Source organism: Aphidius gifuensis, linkage group LG4 (genome assembly GCF_014905175.1).
Source record: "Aphidius gifuensis isolate YNYX2018 linkage group LG4, ASM1490517v1, whole genome shotgun sequence".
Classification (NCBI taxonomy): Eukaryota; Metazoa; Arthropoda; class Insecta; order Hymenoptera; family Braconidae; genus Aphidius; species Aphidius gifuensis.
The window spans coordinates 22638183-22659746 of NC_057791.1; the positions used below are offsets into that span (position 1 = coordinate 22638183).

Sequence of the window (21564 nt, forward strand, 5' to 3'; positions counted from 1 at the left end):
CAAATATAAATTTATTATTTTATTAAAATTATTATCTATTTTTATATAAAGTTTAATAATGTTTTTTAATTTTTTCTTAATATTAATTTATTATTCTTTCGAGTAAAAAAATATAAATATAAATTTCGTTATTTACACACAAAAAAATATGTGTTTAAATATATTTTGACTTTATTTATCAAGCCATAAACGATGTCGATTTTTCATTTCCACTTGACCCATTATATTTGTTGATAAATTTTCTTTGCATTCCAATGACGTGCTGTTTATAAAAATACATGTCATTTTCTTTTAATTAGCAATTATAAAATTAATATTTTGTGTGCATGAAAAAAAATATACAATCGACATTGTGCTTCAAAATATTAATGCTAATTCATCATGCTTACAGAAAAAAAATCAATTAACTGATTATTGTTAGCTAGAAAATAGTCAAAGGCAAAAACAAGTCAAATTTAAATTTTTATTATTGTTAATGTCAGCTTTTAATTATAGAAAAAAAAAATATATGTATTTATTTATTTATAATCATACTCAAGTACTACTAAGAACAATTAATTTTTGGATGATACTTAAATAACAAAAAAGAAAAAAAACAATATACAAAAACAAACGCATAAATTAAAAAAAAAAAAAGGACAAGCAATTGATTAATAATAAATTAATTAACACTATTGAATTAACAATTTTGCTCACTTTTTAAAAACTGGCTGTATTGGAAATTTAATTGCCACTTGATTACGTAATTTTTCAATCTCTTCATTTTGTAAATCAATGGTTTTTTGAAGCTCAACAATTTGTGTTCTTCTACTGAGACATAATTTTTTCAATTCTACTTTATCAGATTTTAATTTTTCAACTTCCATATGTTGTTCAACAATACCAGATGGTCTTGACAACATAGCAATTGGTTCTCTTGGTGGTATACACTGTACAGATTTATCATGTTTATTATTGTTCCAATTTTTACAACGTTGACAAACAGAATTTAATTGTGATTGTGCTAGCTTATGAATCTCCAAATTCATTTGATGTTTTTCTTTTTTAAATGCCGTTAAAATTGATTGATATTCTTGGCATTTTTTTTTATAAGGAAATGTTTCAGCTTCAAGTTGTAATTGAAGTGATTTAATGTGATTTGATTTTAAAGCTGATGATTGTTCAAGCTTGATCATTTGTTGACGTAATAATTCACATTCATTTTTATAAACATCACATTGTTGACATGGTGGTAATGGTGTATCTTCACTAACAGTTAATTCTTCAGTAAGTGAACTTGGACGATTTTTATTAAATAAATCACTTCTACGTTGTTTACGCTTTGATGATAATGGTGTTGGACTTGTACTACGTGAACTACTTGTACTTTTTGATTCACGTAATATTGAATCGTTATTATTATTGTAACTATTATTTAATTTATATTTTAATTCATTACATTGCTTTATTAATTCTGAGCTCATTGGTATTGTTTTATTATTATTATTTCTACATTTACATGATGCACGTTCATTTTCAATTGTTCCTTTTAAATCGTAGAGTTCAATGTCAACGAGATCTTTTTCATGTTCAGTTTCATGAATTTTTTGTACCATGTCATTCATTTCATCATCAAGTTCTTTATTTTTAGCTTCAAGTATTGTTATTTTTTTTTCATATTGTAAACACATTGATTTTTTTTCTTCTAGTTCAAGTGCAATTCTATTTTTTTCTTGTACAAGATCATCATATTTTTCATCAAATGATATATCTAATCTTCTTGATTCTGTTTTTTTTTTATAATTATCAAATGTTGTATTTAGTTTTTCATATTCTTGAGATATATTATTGTATTTTGTTTCATAATCTATTTTTAATTTTAACAATTCACTTTTTGATGTTTGTAATTCAACAATTCTATTTGATGCACCATCAAGATTTTGTTGTAGTACATTATTTTTATCAATTAAATCAGCTGTTTGTTGTTTAAATATTTCACGTTCAGTACTATTTCTCATTCTTCTAATTAATCGCTGATTTTCACTCTCAAATTCTTCACATTTTTCTTTAATTTTTTCATAATCAAATTGTATTGTTGTATTTTTATTTGTTAAATCATCAAGCTGTTGGTTTAAATTATTTATTTTAATTTTTTCAACTTCAAATTTATCCTTTAAATTTTGTAGAATTATTAGTTGTTTTGAATTTTCATCTCTCAATGTGGTTACTTCTGTTTTATATTTTTCTAAACGTATTTCTCTTTCATCAAATTGTTCCTTGATAATATCATAATTTGGCTGTATTGTTTCTAATTGATTTTTATATTCTGATAATTTATCACATTTTTTCTTCAACAGCAGTGTTATTTCATCAAGTTTTTTAATATTTTGTGAATTATCTTGTGTTAATTGTACATGGCTGTTATTAATTTGTTTAAATTGTTCATTTAATTGATCATATTTAGTTGTTAATTTTAAATATTCATTTGTTTTTAAATCGACAATTGATTTAAGCTGTCTTTCATTGGCTTCTTGACAATCTAAATTACTTTGTAATTCAATATTTTTAGTTTTTAATAGCTCATTTGAATTTGTTAACTCATCAATTTTAAATTTATATTCTTTATCAATTTTATTTATTTTATTATTACATTCAATTTCATAATTTTCAATTACTTTTTCAATTTGTTTATCAATATTTTGTGATGATTGAATTGCACTTGTAACTTCACCTTTTTTTAATTTTTCATAGTCAATTTGTAATGTATTAAAATCACTTTCCATAACATTCATTTTTTCATTTATTAATAATTTTTCATGATCATATTCTTTTATTAAATTTTCTAGGTTTAATATTTTACTAATATAACCAGATGTTTTTTCTTCATGTGATGATAATTGTGATTGTAATCTTTCAACATCTGCTTCAAGTTCTTTTGACCAATTTGTTAAACGTAACTTTGATCTTTCTGTTTCATTTAGCTTTTCAATTAATTTTTTCTTTTCTTTTTCATTATCATACATTAATTTTTTTATTATTTCTTGTTCTTTTGTCATGATAACAGTGATAAATATTTGAAATAATTCAGCAACTGTTTTATCATTGTACTCAGACAGTTCAGATGATTGACATTGTTTTAATGATGATATTTCTTTTTTAATTGTTAATCTAGCTTCTTCAAGTTCATCAAGTGCTTTTAACATTTCATCCTTTGAATTTTCATCATTTTTATTTGTATCATAATTGTCACAAATTTCCATTTGATTATCTGTTTTATTTAAAATATTGGTATTTGATGTTTCATTTTGTAGTCTTGTTAATTCATCTTTCAAATTTAAATTTTCACTGTTACAATTATCTAATTTATTGTTTAAATCTTCAATAGATGTTTCAAGTTTTTTAGTACTTTCTTTGTACTCTTTAATTATTTTATTCAATGATTCAATTTCTGTAGATTGAGATGATTTAAATAATTCAAATTCTTTTATCAATTCTTCATTTTTTTCCTTGGTGTTATTTAAATTTTCATTGAGATTAACAATTTCTAAATCAAGAGCTGAATTAACATCTTTAATACTCTTATTTTCAGTCATTAATTTTTCAATTTGTTCATCAAGATTTGTTAGCTGTGATTTTAATTTATCCAATTCAAATTGAGAGTCTACTAATTTTTCATCAGCTAATTTATTCGACAATTTTAATGCATCAATTTCAGCTTCAGTTGTTTGTTTATTTGTTTTTAATTTTTGCAAAACTATATTGATGTTTTCAATTTTCTTTTTAATATAATTAATGTCATTTAATTCTTGACTGAGAATTTTTTCAAGACTACATATTTTTTCTTCACGTTTGATATTTGATTTTGATGATTTTAAATCATCTGATAAACATGAGTTATCAGGTGACACACTGCTATCACGAAGTCTATCAATTTCTTCAGATTGTTCACGATAACGTGACGATAATTTATCATAATTTTGTTGTACATTGTCAAGCTCTGCCTGAAGAAGCTGAATTTTTTCTTCAGCATATGATACATCAACACCTTCCATGATACTTGTATTCAATGATAACTCATTGATACTTGTGTCTAAATCTTGGTTAACCTTTGAGCGTAAAATTTCAGCATCAGCTGATTCTTGATCGAATTTTTTTTGCAGCTCTTTTAATTTAATATTGAAATTTCGAATGTCATTCTTTAATGCTTTACGGAATTCATTCTTTTCAATCAGGTGGACACATTGAGAGCATGATGTTAGCTTCTCTTCAATTAATTTTGAATTTAATAATTTTAATTCTTGTATTTTAGCATTAAGCATATTTAATTCATTTTTATTATTTTCTGGAAGCTTTGATGATTCATATGAACGTAATTTATCTGTCAATAAATCACACTCTTCAATTTTATCCATAAGATTATTTGACAATTCAATATTTTCATCTTTTAAATTTGTATTTTTGGATAATTCAACTGTCAATTTTTCTTGTATTTCATCAAAATTTTTATTTTTTTCTGTCAAATTTTCGAATAATTTATCATGTTCTTTTGTTAAATTTTCAATTTGTTTTTTTAATTCAATTAATATTTGACTGTTATCATTATCATTTTGAATATTATCATTTAGTTTTTTAATTTCATTTTCAAATTTAATTTTCATGTTTATTAATTGTTCTTTTTCTTGTGATAATTTAACAGTTAATTCCGAATTTTCAGTTGATAAAAGTTGTACTGTTTTTTGTAAATTTTCCATATCACATCCAAAATCTTTAAAATCATTTTTTAATTCTTCAATTTCACGTATTTTTAGTTTTAAATTATCTTCAAGTTTTATATTTTCTTCTTCAAGTGTTATTTTTAAATTAATAAATTCATTTATTATTGATTTAAGTTCATCAATTGTTTTATCATTTAATTTACCAATGTCATTTGTTATAATAATATCATTAAATATTGATGTATTTTTATTTGTATTATCTAGCAATAATGTTGTTTCATTGTGGCTAATATATTTATTATTCTGTTCAATGCTGCCATTTTCATAGCATGATTTATTTGATAATAAAGAATTGGCAAATACTGAATCACCTGGTCCAACAGACATACTCATATTTTCAAAATAACTTCCATTAGCAAACATACTACTTGAATCATTATCACTTGTTACCAAATCTATATTTTTATTATTTAAACAACTTGAATTTAATTGTGTGCTATTCAATGATTTATTTGATGTCACTTCATGATTATTTATCAAAGATTTTTCAGTCACTTCAGATTCACGTGTCAAGTCTATTTTTTTGTCTGTATCATTATTATTTGATACATTCTGATCAGGTTCTTCTTTCAATTGGCTTATTTCTTTTAGCAATAATTCTCTTTCAGCACAAATTTTATTCACTTCATCTTTAATTTTTAGGAATTTTTCATCTTTTTCTTCCATCATTGTAACTACATCATTTAGCTCATTTTTTAGATGTTCTTTTTCACTCTCAAGACAAGCAATTTTATTCTCAAAATCTTCAACAATTTTAGTTAATTCAATTGTCTTATTTTCAAGCAATTTTTCTAAATTTTTCATTGCATTATTTCGTTCAGCAATTTCGGTTTCTAGAGCCATTATATTCTCTTTGGTATCTAGAAGCTCATTTTTTTGTTGTTCAATCAATTCAGTTGCTTTTGTTTGTGTGTCATTTGAATCATTAATTAATTTATTGAGACGTGAAATTTCAGATTCTTGTGATTCAATTTGTGATATTGCTGTTTGAATTTCATCATTTTTAATTGACATTAATTTTGTTAATGAAGATAATTCATTTTCAATGTTTAATGTGTCTTGATTTTGTTGTTGTTTGTGTAAATTTTCTAACTCATCAAAACGAGATTTCATATTGATAAGTTCTTCATTTTTTTCATTGAGATTTAATTGTATTTGATCAATGTCAATTTTTAATTTGTCAATAAGCTCGTTACTTGTTGTTAATTTATTTTCTGCTTCAAGGTATTTGGAATTTAATTCTAAATTTTCATTGAGTTTTAAATCTTTTTCAGAAATTAATTCTTCAAGTTGTTTTATTTTTTTTATATTTTCTTCTTCAATTATTAATTTATTATTTTTTAAATCTTCCAATTCTTTATTCAATAAATCAACATCTGAATTTTTTGTTTCTAAATTTTTGAGTTGTGCATCTTTTTCAGCTATTGCTTCTTCAAGTTGTTTTATTTTTTCCAAGCTTTCTTTTTCAACTGTTGACTTATTTGCTTTTGAATCTTCCAATTCTTTATTTAATAAATCAATTTCTAATTTTGTTGTTTCTATATTTTTTAACTGGCTATTTTGTTCAGCAATTATTTCTTCAAGTTGATTTATTTTTTTCAAACTTTCTTCTTCAATTGTTGCTTTATTTATTTTTGATTCTTCCAATTCTTTAATCAATGAATCAAATTCAGAAATTTTCATTTCTAAATGTTTTAATTGACCATCTTTTTCAGCAATTATTTCTTCAAGTTGATTTATTTTTTTCAAGCTTTCTTCTTCAACTGCTGCTTTATTCATTTTTGATTCTTCCAATTCTTTAATCAATGAATCAATTTCTAATTTTGTTGTTTCTAAATTTTTCAATTGACCATCTTTTTCAGTAGCTATTTCTTCAAGTTGACTTATTTTTTTACTAAATTCATCTTTAATTGTTGAATGATTTAATTTTGATTCTTCAAGTTCTTTAGCCAATAAATTATATTCCAATTTCATTGCTTCTAAATTTGATATTTCTTTATTTTTTTCATCAACAATATCTTCAAGTTCTTTTATTTTTTTCATATACTCTTGTTGATCAGTTAAATAATTAGCATTTAGCTGTTCAATATTTCTATTTAACTCATCAATTTGATTACTTGACTCTTCTTTAATTTTAGCAATATTACACTCTTTATCAGCAATTAATATCTCGAATTTATTAATTTTATTTATATTTTCTTCTTGAGTATTTTTCAACTCTTGAATTTGTTGTAATAATAAATTATTATTAACTTTAATTGACTCAAAGCTTTCAATTTGATTATCTTTATCAATAATATCATTTTCAAGTTGACAAATCTTCTTGGATAATTTATCAATGTCATCGTGACATTGTGAAAATTCATCAACTTGTTTTGTCAATAAAGAATTACTATCTTGTAATTTTTTCAATTCAATTTCAAGCTCCTGAATTTTATCATTCAGTGAAGTATTTTCATTAAATGAATCTCTCAATTTTTCATTGACATTATCAACAACAGATTGTAATTCAACAATTTCTTTATTAACAACCTGTTTTCTTTCATCTTGATCAAGACCAGTTAAGCTTTTTAATTCTTCCCAGGCTGTGTTCAATGATGCTTCTAGCTCTTGTTCACGTTTTTTAAATTTTACCTTCAAGTGTTCCAATTCAAATGCATAAGATGACGATTCTCCTTCAAGTTCATCAATTTTTTTATTTGCTTCAATATATTTTGTTTTAAAATCATCTTTTTCTGACTCAACAATTACATAATTATCACGTAGCTTATGCAATGATTCAATTTGTTGAGTTAAATTTTTACAATCATCAGTTGATTTATCATGTTTACTTGATAATATTGCAAATTCACTTTGAAGCTCAGCATATTTTTTATTTGTATCCCTGCATATTTGTTCACTGTCAGCAAGTGTTTTTTGTAAAAATGCCATATTTTTTTCATAAGCACGATACTATAATTAACAAACAATAATAAATTAAAAACAATATAAATAGAAATTAATTAATTTAAACAAATACAACTTACTTTTGCTGCAGCTTCTGAATCTTCTTGTGATATTTGTTGTTCTAATGTTGTAAATTCACGAAGATCATTATAATTTGTTTCAAGTGATATAATTTTATTACGTAGTACATTTTTTGGTGTATCAGGTGATCTAAAAAATAAATTATTAAAATCATATAAACACATATAAAACAAAAATAATAATATTAATATTATAATAAAAATGAAAAATATATAAATTACGTTTCTCGTTGATATTTTTTTTCAGGTGTACAACAAGGTGATTCAATAATTCTCATATCATCTTCTTTGGCAAATTGTATTCTTTTTTTAGCTGAATCATAACAATCAAATTCACCATCAGTACTACCATTTGATTGCCTCAATCTTTCTTTTTCAGCTTTAATAAGTTCCCATTCAAAATCTGGAATTTCAACTTTAAATGAACAATCAGGATTATTTATTTGTATAACACTTTGTCGTCTTTTAGCATAATTTTTTTTTTCTTCTTCATCATTATATTGTTTATCTAATTGTTCATTTTCTTCAATTGTTGGTAATTCACGATAAGCAAAATTCATACCAGGACCACCCCATGTACGTCTTCTATTACGACCTTGACGATCATTTATTGATTCTTTAACTTGTCCAGATAACATTCTCGTTGTTAATAATTCAATTCTACCAAATAATATTTGTTTATCTTTTTCCAATAATTTTGATTCCATTTGATCAATTTGTGCAGTTAAATTATTAACTTGTTTAAACATTTTTTTAATTAATACTTGATCAGATATTGTTTTATTAACACATGGTTTATTTTTAATACCTTTAGCACGTTGTGCAAATGCAAGTGTACATTCAGTTTCTTCATCACCAGCTGGTGTTACAGCACATATTATTGTTGTCATAGCATTACCACCTAATGACGTTTGTAATATTCTTGTTAATTTTGAATCACGAAAATTAATATATCCATTACCATTTTCACTTAGCTGTTTAATAACAAGTGATAATGTTGATAATGATGAGTTTATATGTCTACCTTCATTAAAACGTTCACCAGTTGCACCAGTTGTTTTAGGTCTTTCTGAACCAGCAAGATCAATTAAATTAAGTTGTGCTGATATTGTTGCACCTTCTGGATTAGCTTTTTCACATGATTCAATTTCAATTCTAAATATTGTATGACTTCTACTACTTCTTTCATTCATATTTGTATCACCAACACGTCTTGCTTTATCACCAATTTTCATAGCTCTTAATACTTCTGTTGATGAATTTGCAACAATTGCTGTACAATCAACAGTAACATTACCATTTAAATCTTCTTTTATTTTTAAACCATCATTATCTTTGCATGTATCTTTACGTAATAAATCATGAATTTTTTCATTATAAATTTCAAGATATGATACACGTAATAAATAAACTCTAACTGGATCATTTTCAATAAAATTAAATATACGATTAACTGATAATGGAATAACACCTGGTTCACTTTCACAGCCCATCATCGTATATGTTTTACCAGAACTTGTTTGTCCATATGCAAATATTGTGCCATTATATCCTTTCATTGCTGCATCAACAATTGGTCTTGCTGTTGCTTCAAACACGTCATGGTTTGTTTTGCCAGAGTCAAATATATGATCTATTTAAATTCAATAATAAACAAATTAATTAATTAGTATAAATTAAACTATTAACAAAGGTTGGGATATACAAAATTAATAATATTTACCAAATTGATATGTTGAATCTGCTTTGCCAATTTTTGGCCCAATATGTGATATTGTATTTTCTTGTACAGTCCATTGTATTTTAGCTTGTTCTTCTTTTTCACGTTTTATTAATGGTCTAACTTTAATTGCAACTTTAATATTGTCCGACATTTTATTGCCAAATGAAAAAAAAAAAAAAATAAAAAGAAAAACATTCACGTGTTTACTTTAATCATACACTCCTTTTTTTTATTTTTTAAATATATTATTAAACCTTTTTTTTTTTATTTAAACAAATAATACATTTAAGAACAATTATTATATTTATGTTTGTTAAATAATAAAATTTTTATCTCTTATTTTTATAACACTCTCAAAGCCAAGCATCATTTTTACAACGTTTATAACGGTTACACACACAATTGCACGCAATTGTAAATTGTTGTTAATGCATATGTATTGTTCTGTACAGTTCTGTATGTGTGTAATAATGGCGTTGGGTTTCGAATTTAAAATTGAGTCATTTCATTGGTGAATTTTGTGTGTTGGGCAGTGTTGGGTGGGAAGTTAAGCCGAGTTTTTATGTAATTTTTTTATGTGATTGTCGGTAGTGTAGAATTAATTTGAAAAGCGCGGGTGATATTTGAAATATTTATAATAAATAATTACTAAAAAATGTAAATACTATTTTTTAATTAAATTTTTTAATCAAGAAATAACTTTCAATTGATTTAAATTCTAAATTTTTTTTTCTTTTTTATAAATTTATTATTTATTTATTAATTTTTTTTCAATCTAAAATTTAAAAACAAAAATTTATTAGTTTTTTTCGAATTTTATTCATTAAAAATTATATTCATTGATTTTACTAATGAGTTTTTATTTATAAAAATTTATTTGTAAAATCAATGAATATAATTTTTAATGAATAAAATTCGAAAAAAACTAATAAATTTTTGTTTTTAAATTTTAAATTGAAAAAAAATTAATAAATAAATAATAAATTTATAAAAAAGAAAAAAAAATTTAGAATTTAAATCAATTGAAAGTTATTTCTTGATTAAAAAATTTAATTAAAAAATAGTATTTACATTTTTTAGTAATTTAATTGGTTAACTATAAGAGACTCCAGCTAAAATAACATTCATCAATACACTCCGTTATGGTCTACTGGTTAGGATATCTGGCTTTCACCCAGAAGGTCCGGGTTCGATTCCCGGTAACGGAAATTATTTTTTGCATTTTCCAATAATATTTTGAACTCCCTTTTAATATTTTTATATAAATTATTTTTGTAATTATTTATTAATTAAATTTTAAAACAATAAAAAAATTATTTTATATTAATTTGTATTAAAAACTTTATAAAAATTGTTTTTTATTTTGAAAATTTTCCACAAGTAGTTTTTTTTTTTCTTTAAATTAGTCTTTATATATCGACTGGTTTTTATTGTACTCAAAATAAATTTTAAAACAGGTCAAAGTCAAATAAATTAAAACACTTGAATAAATTTAAAAAAATTTGTCATAATTTTTGTTATTTACATGATGTAAACACGAACAATCTTTGTATTCATTAATTTTTTTTTAATCAAATTCATATTTGCAATAATTAATAAGCATTAATTTATTTATAAATTAACAACATTATACAACAAGACCACACAGTGAATTAACTTAAAACTTAAAACGACAAAACCAAATTTAAACAAAAAAACCGAAAAATACTTGAATTTGTTTTTTTACATATTATTTTTATCATTATACAATTATATAATTATGATTATTAAAATTTACAAGTTTAATATAACTATTGTATCAAATTCCTAAGTAAACTATTATTATTTTTTTTTTTCTATAAATTTATCAAAACAATTAAGAGATTAAATTTAAATAAATTTAAAAACGAATAAATAAAATTTTTTTAGTAATTATAATTAGCATTATTAAATAAAACTATTAACAAGTTTAATAAGTTCTAAAAATGGCTTAAACATAATGACAATATAATCCCAAGAAATATATACAAATAATAATAAAATAATATAAAATAAAATATGTAAAATATTTTTATATAAATCAAATTTTTTCTTTGCATCTTTGACTGTTGAAATTGAATCTTTCATAATGTATAATCTCAATCCTGCCCAATAATAATAGCAATAAGTATTCCAATCAAAGCTTCTAAGATCATTATAAAATAATTCATTGTCACGTTTATTCATTCGATCCCAAACTTTTGTTGTTTCGTTGACGTAAATTCGCCAATTTCCATTGGCAAATAAACACACAGTTGGTAACCAGAGTGTTGCCTTGTACACAATACTCACACAACTAATATTTTAATGAAATGAAAATAGTTTTTTTTTTACATTAATATGCAATGATAATTTTAAATATTATTTAATTTTATTTCGTAATACTTACAATGGTTTTTTTCCACTTGCTAATAATACAATATCAGCAAAAATAGCTGGAATACAATGACCCAATATATGTCCAATTAAAAATAATACAACTGAATTTGTTATGTGAAAAAAATGTGGAGCTGATTTTATTGCTGGAGCTGTACAGCCTCTTTCATATGCCATTTTTTCAAATTTTTTTATACTAACTGGATTAACAACTGAACTTGCATAATTGTATACAAAAACTTTTCCAGTTTCATTTCTAAAAATAGTCAATTTTTTTTTCTAAATTATATTTATAAATAAAAAATCATATATTTTATTTGAAAATAATTTTTTTACTGATTAACAACGGCATCCCAGGTTGTTGCTATTAATCCATTTGTACACATATCAACTGGTACCATGTCAAATGGATTTGTCATTTGATATGCTACATGAACAAGTCCAAGACCTGATCCTAAAAACATTATAACTGGTCCATTTAAATTTCCAGTCCATCCAGGAATTGGCTCTTGAAAACTTGACATAACTAAATAATTTAATATTTTTATCTATTAAAAAATATAAATTCGTCAAAATAATTTTTAAATAATTTATTTCGACAAATTTATTTGTACGTAAGTCATTTTTTTTTAAGTATATTTTTTTAATTGAATATATTTTATAAAATTAATAAAATCTTACTGATAGATGGACGAAATATTGTACAACGAAATGTAGATTTTTCAGCATATTTTTTGACTAAATTTTCAGCAGTTGCTTTACCAAAAACATACATATTTTCCCATGGTGAAATAAAATCTTTAATTGCTGCTGATGACATACCATCAGGTGTTGAACGATCAGTATCAATGCAATTTTGAATTAAATTTAAATCACCTGGTGATGGATAGCATTTTTCAAATATTTGTTTTTCATGACAATTTGAATATGCTGTTGATACATAAGTAAATACTTTAATATATTTACACTGACATGCTAGATCAAGCATATTTTTAGTACCAAAAACATTACAACTAAGTGAATCAGATATTCGTAAATCAAATTTAACATTTGATGCATTGTGAATAAATATTGTTGCTTCATTTATAATAACACATTTATCTTCATCAGATAAACCCAAATTTTCACTCTCTAAATTTCCTTTAATCACAACAATTTTTGATGTAAATTTTGGTTGTAATTTTTTAAGTTCATCAAATAGCTAAATAACAATAATAAAATTCATTTATTTAATAATTGCAATATTTATATAATTTATTTAACTTACAACATTATTAAAATATTCTTTAATTCTTTCTTGAGCTGAGATTTTTTTTGGTCTAACTAAAAGATATATTTTTTTTAAATCTGGACATGATCTTAGTAATTTTTCAACAATACATTTTCCAAGAAAACCAGTACATCCAGTTAAAAATACACTTTGATTTGCATAAAATTTTTGTATTTCACTTGTTTCATTATTATCAATACCCCACTCATCAGGATTTGTTATTTTATTATATATTTCTTCCATTATTAAATTTTTCAATTCAACCCAATATCAAAAATTACCTCACTATTTATTTTATATACGTTATACAAATGAAATACATCAACTAAACTATCAATTGATAATTTCACTGTCTTTTATATATCGACAAACCTTTTTTTTTTTTTCTCTTTTATTCTTGTCACTCATTAGTTGCTTCTAAACAAAATCATTATATTAATGAATAAACTTGTATTGTACTAAATCAAATTAAATATTAATTAAACTCAATGTGGGAAATATTAATATTCAATTTACATTGATTTTTAAATTTCAAATAATATTATAATAAATTAAAAATTTATTTGTTGAATCATTGTTGTGCAATTTTTATAAATTCAAATCAACTAAAAAAATTTGTAATAGTCATTGATCTTGGAACTTTAATAAATTTAATTTTTTTTTTAATATTTACAAATGTTAATTCAAAAAATTATATGCCAAGTTTACAATGAACTTTTAAATGGCAATTGTCGATTATTTAAAAATCAGCCTGTATATTTTCGGCATCGATGATTCTTTTTTTTATCTCTCTTTTTCGAGTCAGTGATTGCTGATGTGTACTTTTTTCGATAATTAATGTTTATTGTAATATTAATTATTGTTTGAATATATTTATTGTTAATAATATACACGATAACATAAATAACAATATATTTAATGAATTGAACAATCAAAATATTAAATAAATTATAAATTTATCATTTTTTTTTTTCTATTTTTCTTGAGCTTCATCATTATTTTGATGTGTGAATAGGTGAGTGTTTGTGTGTATGATTAATATATGATATGTTTTTTGGAGTAAAAAATTTACTGATTATAATAATTTTAAATCAATTTATTGTATAAAAAATTAATAAATATATTTTGTTTTATTTTGTGATATTTTTAGTTGATTTATATTGGTTTTTGTTGTTAAATTTTTAATAAATGTCGTCGTGTCATTTTGATAATAGTATCTGCATTATGTTGCTGTTTATTTTTTGTTGCTTCATGTAAACAACAATTTATATATTTTTTATTAACTAATAATTATTTGTTTAATTATTTATTTATGTTTCAGAATATATTGTCAAGTGTTTAAAGAATAAATACTAATAATAAAAAACAAAAAAATTGTTGTAATTTTTTATTTTGTTTGGTTATTATTTAATTGGTTTTGTTGGACTGATTGAAATAAGATAATTTTATAAATTTGAAGTAAGTAATGTTATGTTGATTTATTAAAAAATTTAATTGAATGATTAATTTGTATTTAAATTACAGAATTGTCAATGATTTATTAAACTTAAAGATGGATATAACGACAATGGAAGTTGATAAAAATACAAATGATAATATTGAAATTGAAAATACTCCAAAAATTGATCATGATTTACTCAATGAATTTTTCGTAATTAAACCAAAAGATAATGGTGATTCATCAGCAATAAATGATAGTTCAAAATCAAATGATTTAACTATTGAAAAATCAAATAATGATAATTTGAAAAATAAAGATAATTCTGATAATAATGATTGTAAAAAAAATGAATTATGTGAAAATAAAATTGATGATAAAATTAATTTTTTTGATAGTATAAAAACTACTGACAATAAAAATGATGATAAAGATGATGATAAAAACACAGATACAACATTAAATAAATTACCGGAAATAAAAATATCACCATCAGATTCAAGTACGATAATTGAAAAAAGTAATGATGATATTATATCAAATGAAAAGGTAAATAATGAAACAACAAATGATACTAAAGATTCAAGTGATTCAATTGATTCAATAACTGAAGAAACAATTATTATATCAGCATTAGAAAGTTCAAGTAGTGCTGATGATGAAATTACTGAAGAGACACTTGATGATACAAATGGTACTATTGAATATAATCTTGTTGATTACGATGAGATAGATGATAAGACAACAACAAAAAATACTGAAAAAACATTAAAAAATATTGAAATTATTGTAGAAAATATTGGTGAATCAACAACGACAAAAATTATTGATGAAAAACCTGAAACTCCAATTAAAAATACAAAATTGTCTGATGATAAAATTGAAATTAAAAAATTACCAATAATACAAAATAAAAAAAATGATAATGTTGTTGTTGATAATGTAACTAGTCCAGATGCAAAACAACGTACTTTAATAAAAGATATATTTGATGATTGGACTGATGAAAATAATGAAGAAGAAATTAATTCTCCTCAAGAATTATCAAAATCACATGATGATGATGTTGAGCATCAATTGAGTCTTCTAGATGGTTCAAAACAAAAAGACGATGATGTCAAATTGCCAGTAACAAAAAAAATTCAAACATCATTATTAAAAATAAATAAAATTGATTGTGAAAAACAAAAAAATAAAAAAGACATCATACCAACAAAACCATCAATTAAAATAACTCAAATAATTGACAATAAACCATCAAATTCATCACAAATTATAACAAAAGATAAAATAAATAAAAAAGATGATTTGATAATTAAAAAAAATAAAGATGATAATAAATCACCAGTAACAATCCCAGCATTGATACCTATTGAAAATCCAGATAAAAAAATTAAAATTAAAGATAATATTAAAAAAAAAGAAAGTGATGATAATAGTGATTTATTGGCTATTCTTGAGGGTGATGTTGATCCAGATTGGTCTGATTTAAAGCCAACTAATGATAATCAAACTAAAAAAACATCAACAACACCAATAAGTGAACGTGAAATTGCAATGAAACAATTATTAGGACTTGATAGTCCACAAAAACAATCACCATCATCATCATCATCTCCGATAACTCCAAAAAAACGTTTATTTCAAACAAAATTATCTGAAGAATTAAAACTAATATCAGCACTTAGAACCGAGGCAGATAATAAAAATTTAAAAAAAATATCAACAATTGATTTAACATCAAATGAAAAAGAATTAATTGATAATAATAGTGATATTAAAAGTGAAGAAACACGATCTGGACGTAAAAGAAAACCAACTGAAAAAGCACGTGAACATGAAATATCAGCAAAACGTCAAAAACTTACTAAAACACGTCCATTAATATTAAAAAAAAATATCAAAAAAAATGATAATATTAATGCAAATAATGTGAATAATTTATCATCAATTGACAATCAAGATAGTGATTCAAATACAGAAAGTATTAATGAACGTAAATCATCATTATCTGAAGTTGAAGAAGTTGTTGATAATATTGAAAAATCATCAACACCAACAACAGCAAAAAAACAAAAAGATGATTTATCATTAAATAATAAAAAAATTATAACAAAAAAATTACCAAAAACAACAACGCCAACAACAACAACAACAACAGTAACAACAATAATAACACCACCTTCACCACCGCCACCACCACCACCACCAGCACCAGTATCAATAAAAAAAACAAATAAAAAATTACCAGTTAAAACACCAACTAAAAAAACAACAATGCCAGCACCAACAGATACACCAAAACCAAAAAAAAAAAGTAACAATGAAATTGATAGATTATTACAAGATGAAGGTGTTGTTAATCTACTTTATGATGTTGATCAACCAAGAACAAGACGTCTTGTACCAGTTACAAAATCACAAGTTAAAGTTATGGATATGGTTAAAGTACAACGTGAATTAAAAATACGTACAAAATTAGTTAAAAATGCTGTATTACGTTTACGTACATCAAGTACAAGTCCAACAAAAATATCACCACGTGCAAAACGCTGTGTATCAATTAATTATGATCAAGAAAATAATCAACAACAATTACTAACACCAGAAAAATTAACTGTTGATAAAAAACAAGATAATATTAAATCACCAAAATCACCAACTGAATTTATTTATCCAGCTAAAATACGTAATGCTGCTGATGCATCTGTTATTGTTAGAAGACATTCATCAAGTTCATTTTCATCAACATCTGGTAGTCCACGTGTTAGTTTTGATGGTACACGTACACGAGATTCATTAACACATGATAATCATGATGATGGTAATAATATCAGAGCCAACAAAAGAAGAATATCACAAGATAATAAAAAAAAAATTGCTGATGCTAAAAAAGCAAAAAAACAACCAGTGCCAGTATCTGTTACCATTAAAAAAATTGATGCAAATAAAAAAACAAGAGCTGGTTCTATTAATCAAACTGATGAAGTTGCTGATAAATCGACATCAAATAATAATAATAAATCAAATGGTAATGTTGCTACTAAAAATATTAAAGGTAAAAAAAATCAAAAAAGTAAAGTATCATTTATAAAAGAAGAGAAAGAAGATGAAGAAGAAGACGATGATAATGATGAAGAAGAAGAAGAAGAAGATGATGATGATGATGATGTTAAAGATAAAGATAATGAGCCTGAAAAAAAAGAAAACAAAGGTGTTAAAAACGAAACAGCTGATGGTGAATCAGATGAATTATCAGTATGTTTAGCTGAAGCTGTAACAGCACTGGCAACTGAACGTTCAAATCGAAAATCAAAGCTACGTAATTCAACAACAAATGATGATAAAAAAACACGTTCATCAAATGATAAAATACAATTTAGTAACAAAGAAATAAATGTTAAAAAACATGGTAATCTTGTGCAATTAATAATGACACCATCAACAAATTCAAAAATAAGAAATGGCATAACATTACAAATGATGGAAGAATTCAAAGATGTATTAACAATATTAAAAAAAGATGATGATTGTAGAGTTGTATTGTTAACATCAACTGGCTCAAGTTTTTGTGAAGGACTAGAATTATCAACATTGTTACATGATGATAAAGATACAAGACGTACACATGCACAAGAACTTGCAAAAGGTGTTAAAGAATTTATCAAAAGTCTTGCAACATTTAATAAACCAATTGTTGCTGGTGTGCAAGGTACAGCAGCTGGTCTTGGTGTAACAATGTTGCCATTATTTGATCTTGTTATTGCAAGTGATAAAGCATCGTTCAGTACACCCTATGGTAAATTAGGACAAATTGCTGAAGGTGCTGCTGTTTTTACATTGTCACATTTTCTTGGAAATGCTGTGGTACGTTTACAAATTATCCATCAATTAAAATCATTACTTCCCTGGTGGGAAAAATCTCTCAAATAATTTAATTTTATTATTGTTTACACTAAGTAATACTTGTTATTGGATCAGAAAATTCAAGAAATGAAGAATCAATTATTTCTATAGATTGATAATTTAATTTTATTATTGTTTACAGACAAGTGAACTTTTATTGGGTGGAAGAACACTAACAGCAAATGAAGCACTAAGAGCTGGACTTGTTTCAAGGGTACTTTGGCCAGATAGGTTTCACGTTGAATTGTTGCCTTCTTTACGAGTAATGAGTGATCAATCAGCCCAAGTAAGACATTTTAAGCTTATTCATTCATTTCTGCTAATCAAATATACTTGTTGAATTCCAAGGTTCACAAAATGCCTCGTAACCCTCTCCCAAGTACATTAATTCTTGTATATTTTCTGATTTTTCATATTTTGTTATACAAATATTCCCAGCTGGACATAAACAACGATAATAAATTGAATAAAAATCAGCTCTAACAAAACCACAAAATTCATAGCTCAAACATTTTCTTTGCTGTAAACAAATTTTACAATTTATATTTTCTATTAATTAATACAATTAATCAACATAATAATAAAAAATAATTTTACCTTTGCACATTTAAATACTTGATAAAGCTTATTATCAATATAACTGTATTCAGATATTTTCCAATAATGACTCTTTGGACATGAACAATCAATTTTAACACTTTCAACAATTATATTAGTTTGCTCATCATCAATTATACCATTAACTATTGCTGCTATTTGATGAGATTTACATGTTTTTTTATGATTTATTGGCTCACAAAACTGTCAAATAAAATTAATAATTATTATTAGGTATTATTTTAGCATAAAAAATATAAATTTACCTTTAAAAGTGATCTATTATTGAGTGACATTGATTGATTATCATTTTTTGTTGACCAAGGACACTCAATACCATCATAACAACGACAAAGTCTTTGTGATAAATTTGGCATCCAAAATCTTTTATAAATAACACTACATGCTTCATTTTTTTTACACTCATCAAGTGATTTTTCTCCTGGTGCCTAAAATAAAAATAAAAAAGTTATACTTTTAATATTTCTATTAGTATTATTGTTGTATTATTTAAAAAAATAAATTTTTATAAACTTACACCATCACGATATTGAAATACAATATCTGATGGTTTACTACTTATCCTGGTATATTTTGCATCACAAATATAATAATTCATTAACAATAATATTGTTAATTTAAAAATCATATTTATGCTTGTTTTATCATAAATATTTATCAAATAATATTTCATGTATTTGTTTGTTCAATCAACAAATAACTAAAGTTTTTTTAAAAAATTTTAAATATCATCGATTTGCGTTGCAATAAAATCCCACACATACGCCCACAATAATTTATGATTATTAAATTTAAATATAATTGAGAAATTTAATTTATTCATTTAAATTTTTTATATATCTGGTATTTTTAAATTTTTTTACAGTCTATGGAGGCAACAAAGGCACTTCTTCGTCACAGTTTTCGCACTAAATTGGATGCAGCATTGGAGTCTGAATGTTATCTTTTGATACAACACTGGTGTTCAACCGAGTGCCAGGATGCCATCCGCGTTTACCTGGATGAAAAAATTCAGTAAAAAAAAAAGGAATAATAATAATAATATAATTAATATTAAAAAACGTAAGTACAGAGTATATAAATTATTTTCCATCTTTAAAAATGATGAAGAAATTGTGTGGTTAATTATGAGATAACTGAATCGAGAAAATAAAAAATGAAAAGTTATAAACACCCACACACGAATTCAGGCGATTGAAAAAAATAATATTATTTAAATATTAGACTTATTGATGGATAAATGAATAATTCTGACTGCTGAATGTTTATTTTTTTTTGTTTTTTTTTTTTCTATGTTACATAATTTATGTAAAATAAGTTTCTAGCGTCTAGCTAATTTACAATGCAAAATTAAAAATTTGACATTTAAAAATTTCATCATTAGGTAGTATTTAAAAATGATAAAAATGCAATAAAATTGCAAACGTGATTGATCATCAATTTGTTAACTATCTTTAAAGATTAAAAACAATTTATTAAATTTTTAATTAGTTTATTTTGATCAAATTGATTTTTTAAAGCATTTTTTCTTTGCTTTTTTTACTAAAACAAATCAATTATACATTTTAATTGGCTAGATAAATATTCAGTTAATTTGAAATTGATGTAAATTTTAGTTCTAAATAACCATGTATATTTGTCGATCAACAAATGATGTCAATTGTACAAAAAAAAAAAAGAACAAATACGTTGAATATTGAGTTGATATTTTTTTTTTTCATGTAGCTTCACTCTGCACTTTGCTTTGAATATATTAATAAATTTGTTTTCTTTTAAATTCATATGAAAAAATTAATTTATCATTTGTTCTATAATCAATAAAATCAATTGTACACATAAAAAATTAATTTTATTGAATTGTAAAATGCCAAATTGGCAAATTCACCCTGGTGAAAATATTTCTCCGCGATTTCTCTTGAATTTCTCTGAGATTACTCCGAATTTCTCCCAAATAGACCCATATGAAGAAATAAGTGGAAAAAAGTACCAAAATTTTTTCCGTAATCACGGAAAAATTCGGAAAAATTCAGAGAAATATTTTTACCAGGGCACTAATAAAAAATCATAAATAATAATTATAATTAATTTTCTTTTAAAAAGAATATTATTGTGTGAATGTCAAGGAAGTTAATAAATTTAAATATTACAAATTAACAATTTAAAACACATGTATTATTGATAAATATAAAATACGTACAAATATAAATGAGAAATATTCACAAGCAAATTTATGATTTTATTTTTTTTTGTTATGTATTAAAAATATATCTTGTTTTTTTTTTTTTTATAGATAAATCAATTTTTTTTTTTTTGTATTTATCTATTGTTTGATGAAAAATTTTATCCTCCATATAATATTTAATAATTTTTTTAGATTATATTAAATACATATACACACAAATTAATCATAAATTATTTTTAAAATATATAAAAAT

The 21564-nt window shown here is 23.6% G+C and overlaps 4 protein-coding genes and 1 non-coding gene across 6 annotated transcripts; 2 read left to right on the plus strand and 3 right to left on the minus strand.

Moving 5' to 3' along the window:
• Positions 1 to 101: 101 nt before the first annotated feature.
• LOC122854063 (kinesin-related protein 4-like) lies at positions 102 to 9889 on the minus strand. Its single transcript, XM_044154476.1, has 6 exons — positions 9504 to 9889; positions 8003 to 9413; positions 7781 to 7910; positions 6099 to 7706; positions 697 to 5978; positions 102 to 262 (listed from the first exon to the last, which is right to left on the minus strand). The coding sequence occupies exons 1-6, from the start codon at positions 9652 to 9654 to the stop codon at positions 172 to 174; spliced, it is 8673 nt and encodes a 2890-aa protein (XP_044010411.1). The 5' UTR covers positions 9655 to 9889; the 3' UTR covers positions 102 to 171.
• Positions 9890 to 10639: 750 nt separating this feature from the next.
• On the plus strand, positions 10640 to 10711 carry Trnae-uuc. The gene has a single exon. It is a non-coding gene; the product is annotated as a tRNA-Glu (tRNA).
• Positions 10712 to 10749: 38 nt separating this feature from the next.
• LOC122855749 (fatty acyl-CoA reductase wat-like) lies at positions 10750 to 13576 on the minus strand. The gene is made up of 5 exons (XM_044157326.1): positions 13165 to 13576; positions 12579 to 13098; positions 12234 to 12423; positions 11911 to 12153; positions 10750 to 11817 (listed from the first exon to the last, which is right to left on the minus strand). The coding sequence occupies exons 1-5, from the start codon at positions 13408 to 13410 to the stop codon at positions 11430 to 11432; spliced, it is 1587 nt and encodes a 528-aa protein (XP_044013261.1). The 5' UTR covers positions 13411 to 13576; the 3' UTR covers positions 10750 to 11429.
• Positions 13577 to 13933: 357 nt separating this feature from the next.
• On the plus strand, positions 13934 to 21175 carry LOC122855744 (myb-like protein X). Of its 2 annotated transcripts, XM_044157316.1 has the most exons (5): positions 13934 to 14182; positions 14489 to 14625; positions 14692 to 18472; positions 18654 to 18797; positions 19995 to 21175. In XM_044157316.1, exons 3-5 carry the CDS (start codon positions 14720 to 14722, stop codon positions 20145 to 20147), a joined length of 4050 nt encoding a protein of 1349 aa, XP_044013251.1. In that variant the 5' UTR covers positions 13934 to 14182; positions 14489 to 14625; positions 14692 to 14719; the 3' UTR covers positions 20148 to 21175. The 2 variants fall into 2 exon arrangements, with proteins under 2 accessions (XP_044013251.1, XP_044013252.1); XM_044157317.1 differs by lacking the exons at positions 13934 to 14182; positions 14489 to 14625 and having other exon boundaries at positions 14688 to 18472.
• On the minus strand, positions 18797 to 19998 carry LOC122855753 (kappa-scoloptoxin(11)-Ss1a-like). Its single transcript, XM_044157333.1, has 4 exons — positions 19647 to 19998; positions 19375 to 19557; positions 19109 to 19312; positions 18797 to 19031 (listed from the first exon to the last, which is right to left on the minus strand). The coding sequence occupies exons 1-4, from the start codon at positions 19800 to 19802 to the stop codon at positions 18831 to 18833; spliced, it is 744 nt and encodes a 247-aa protein (XP_044013268.1). The 5' UTR covers positions 19803 to 19998; the 3' UTR covers positions 18797 to 18830.
• Positions 21176 to 21564: the final 389 nt, after the last annotated feature.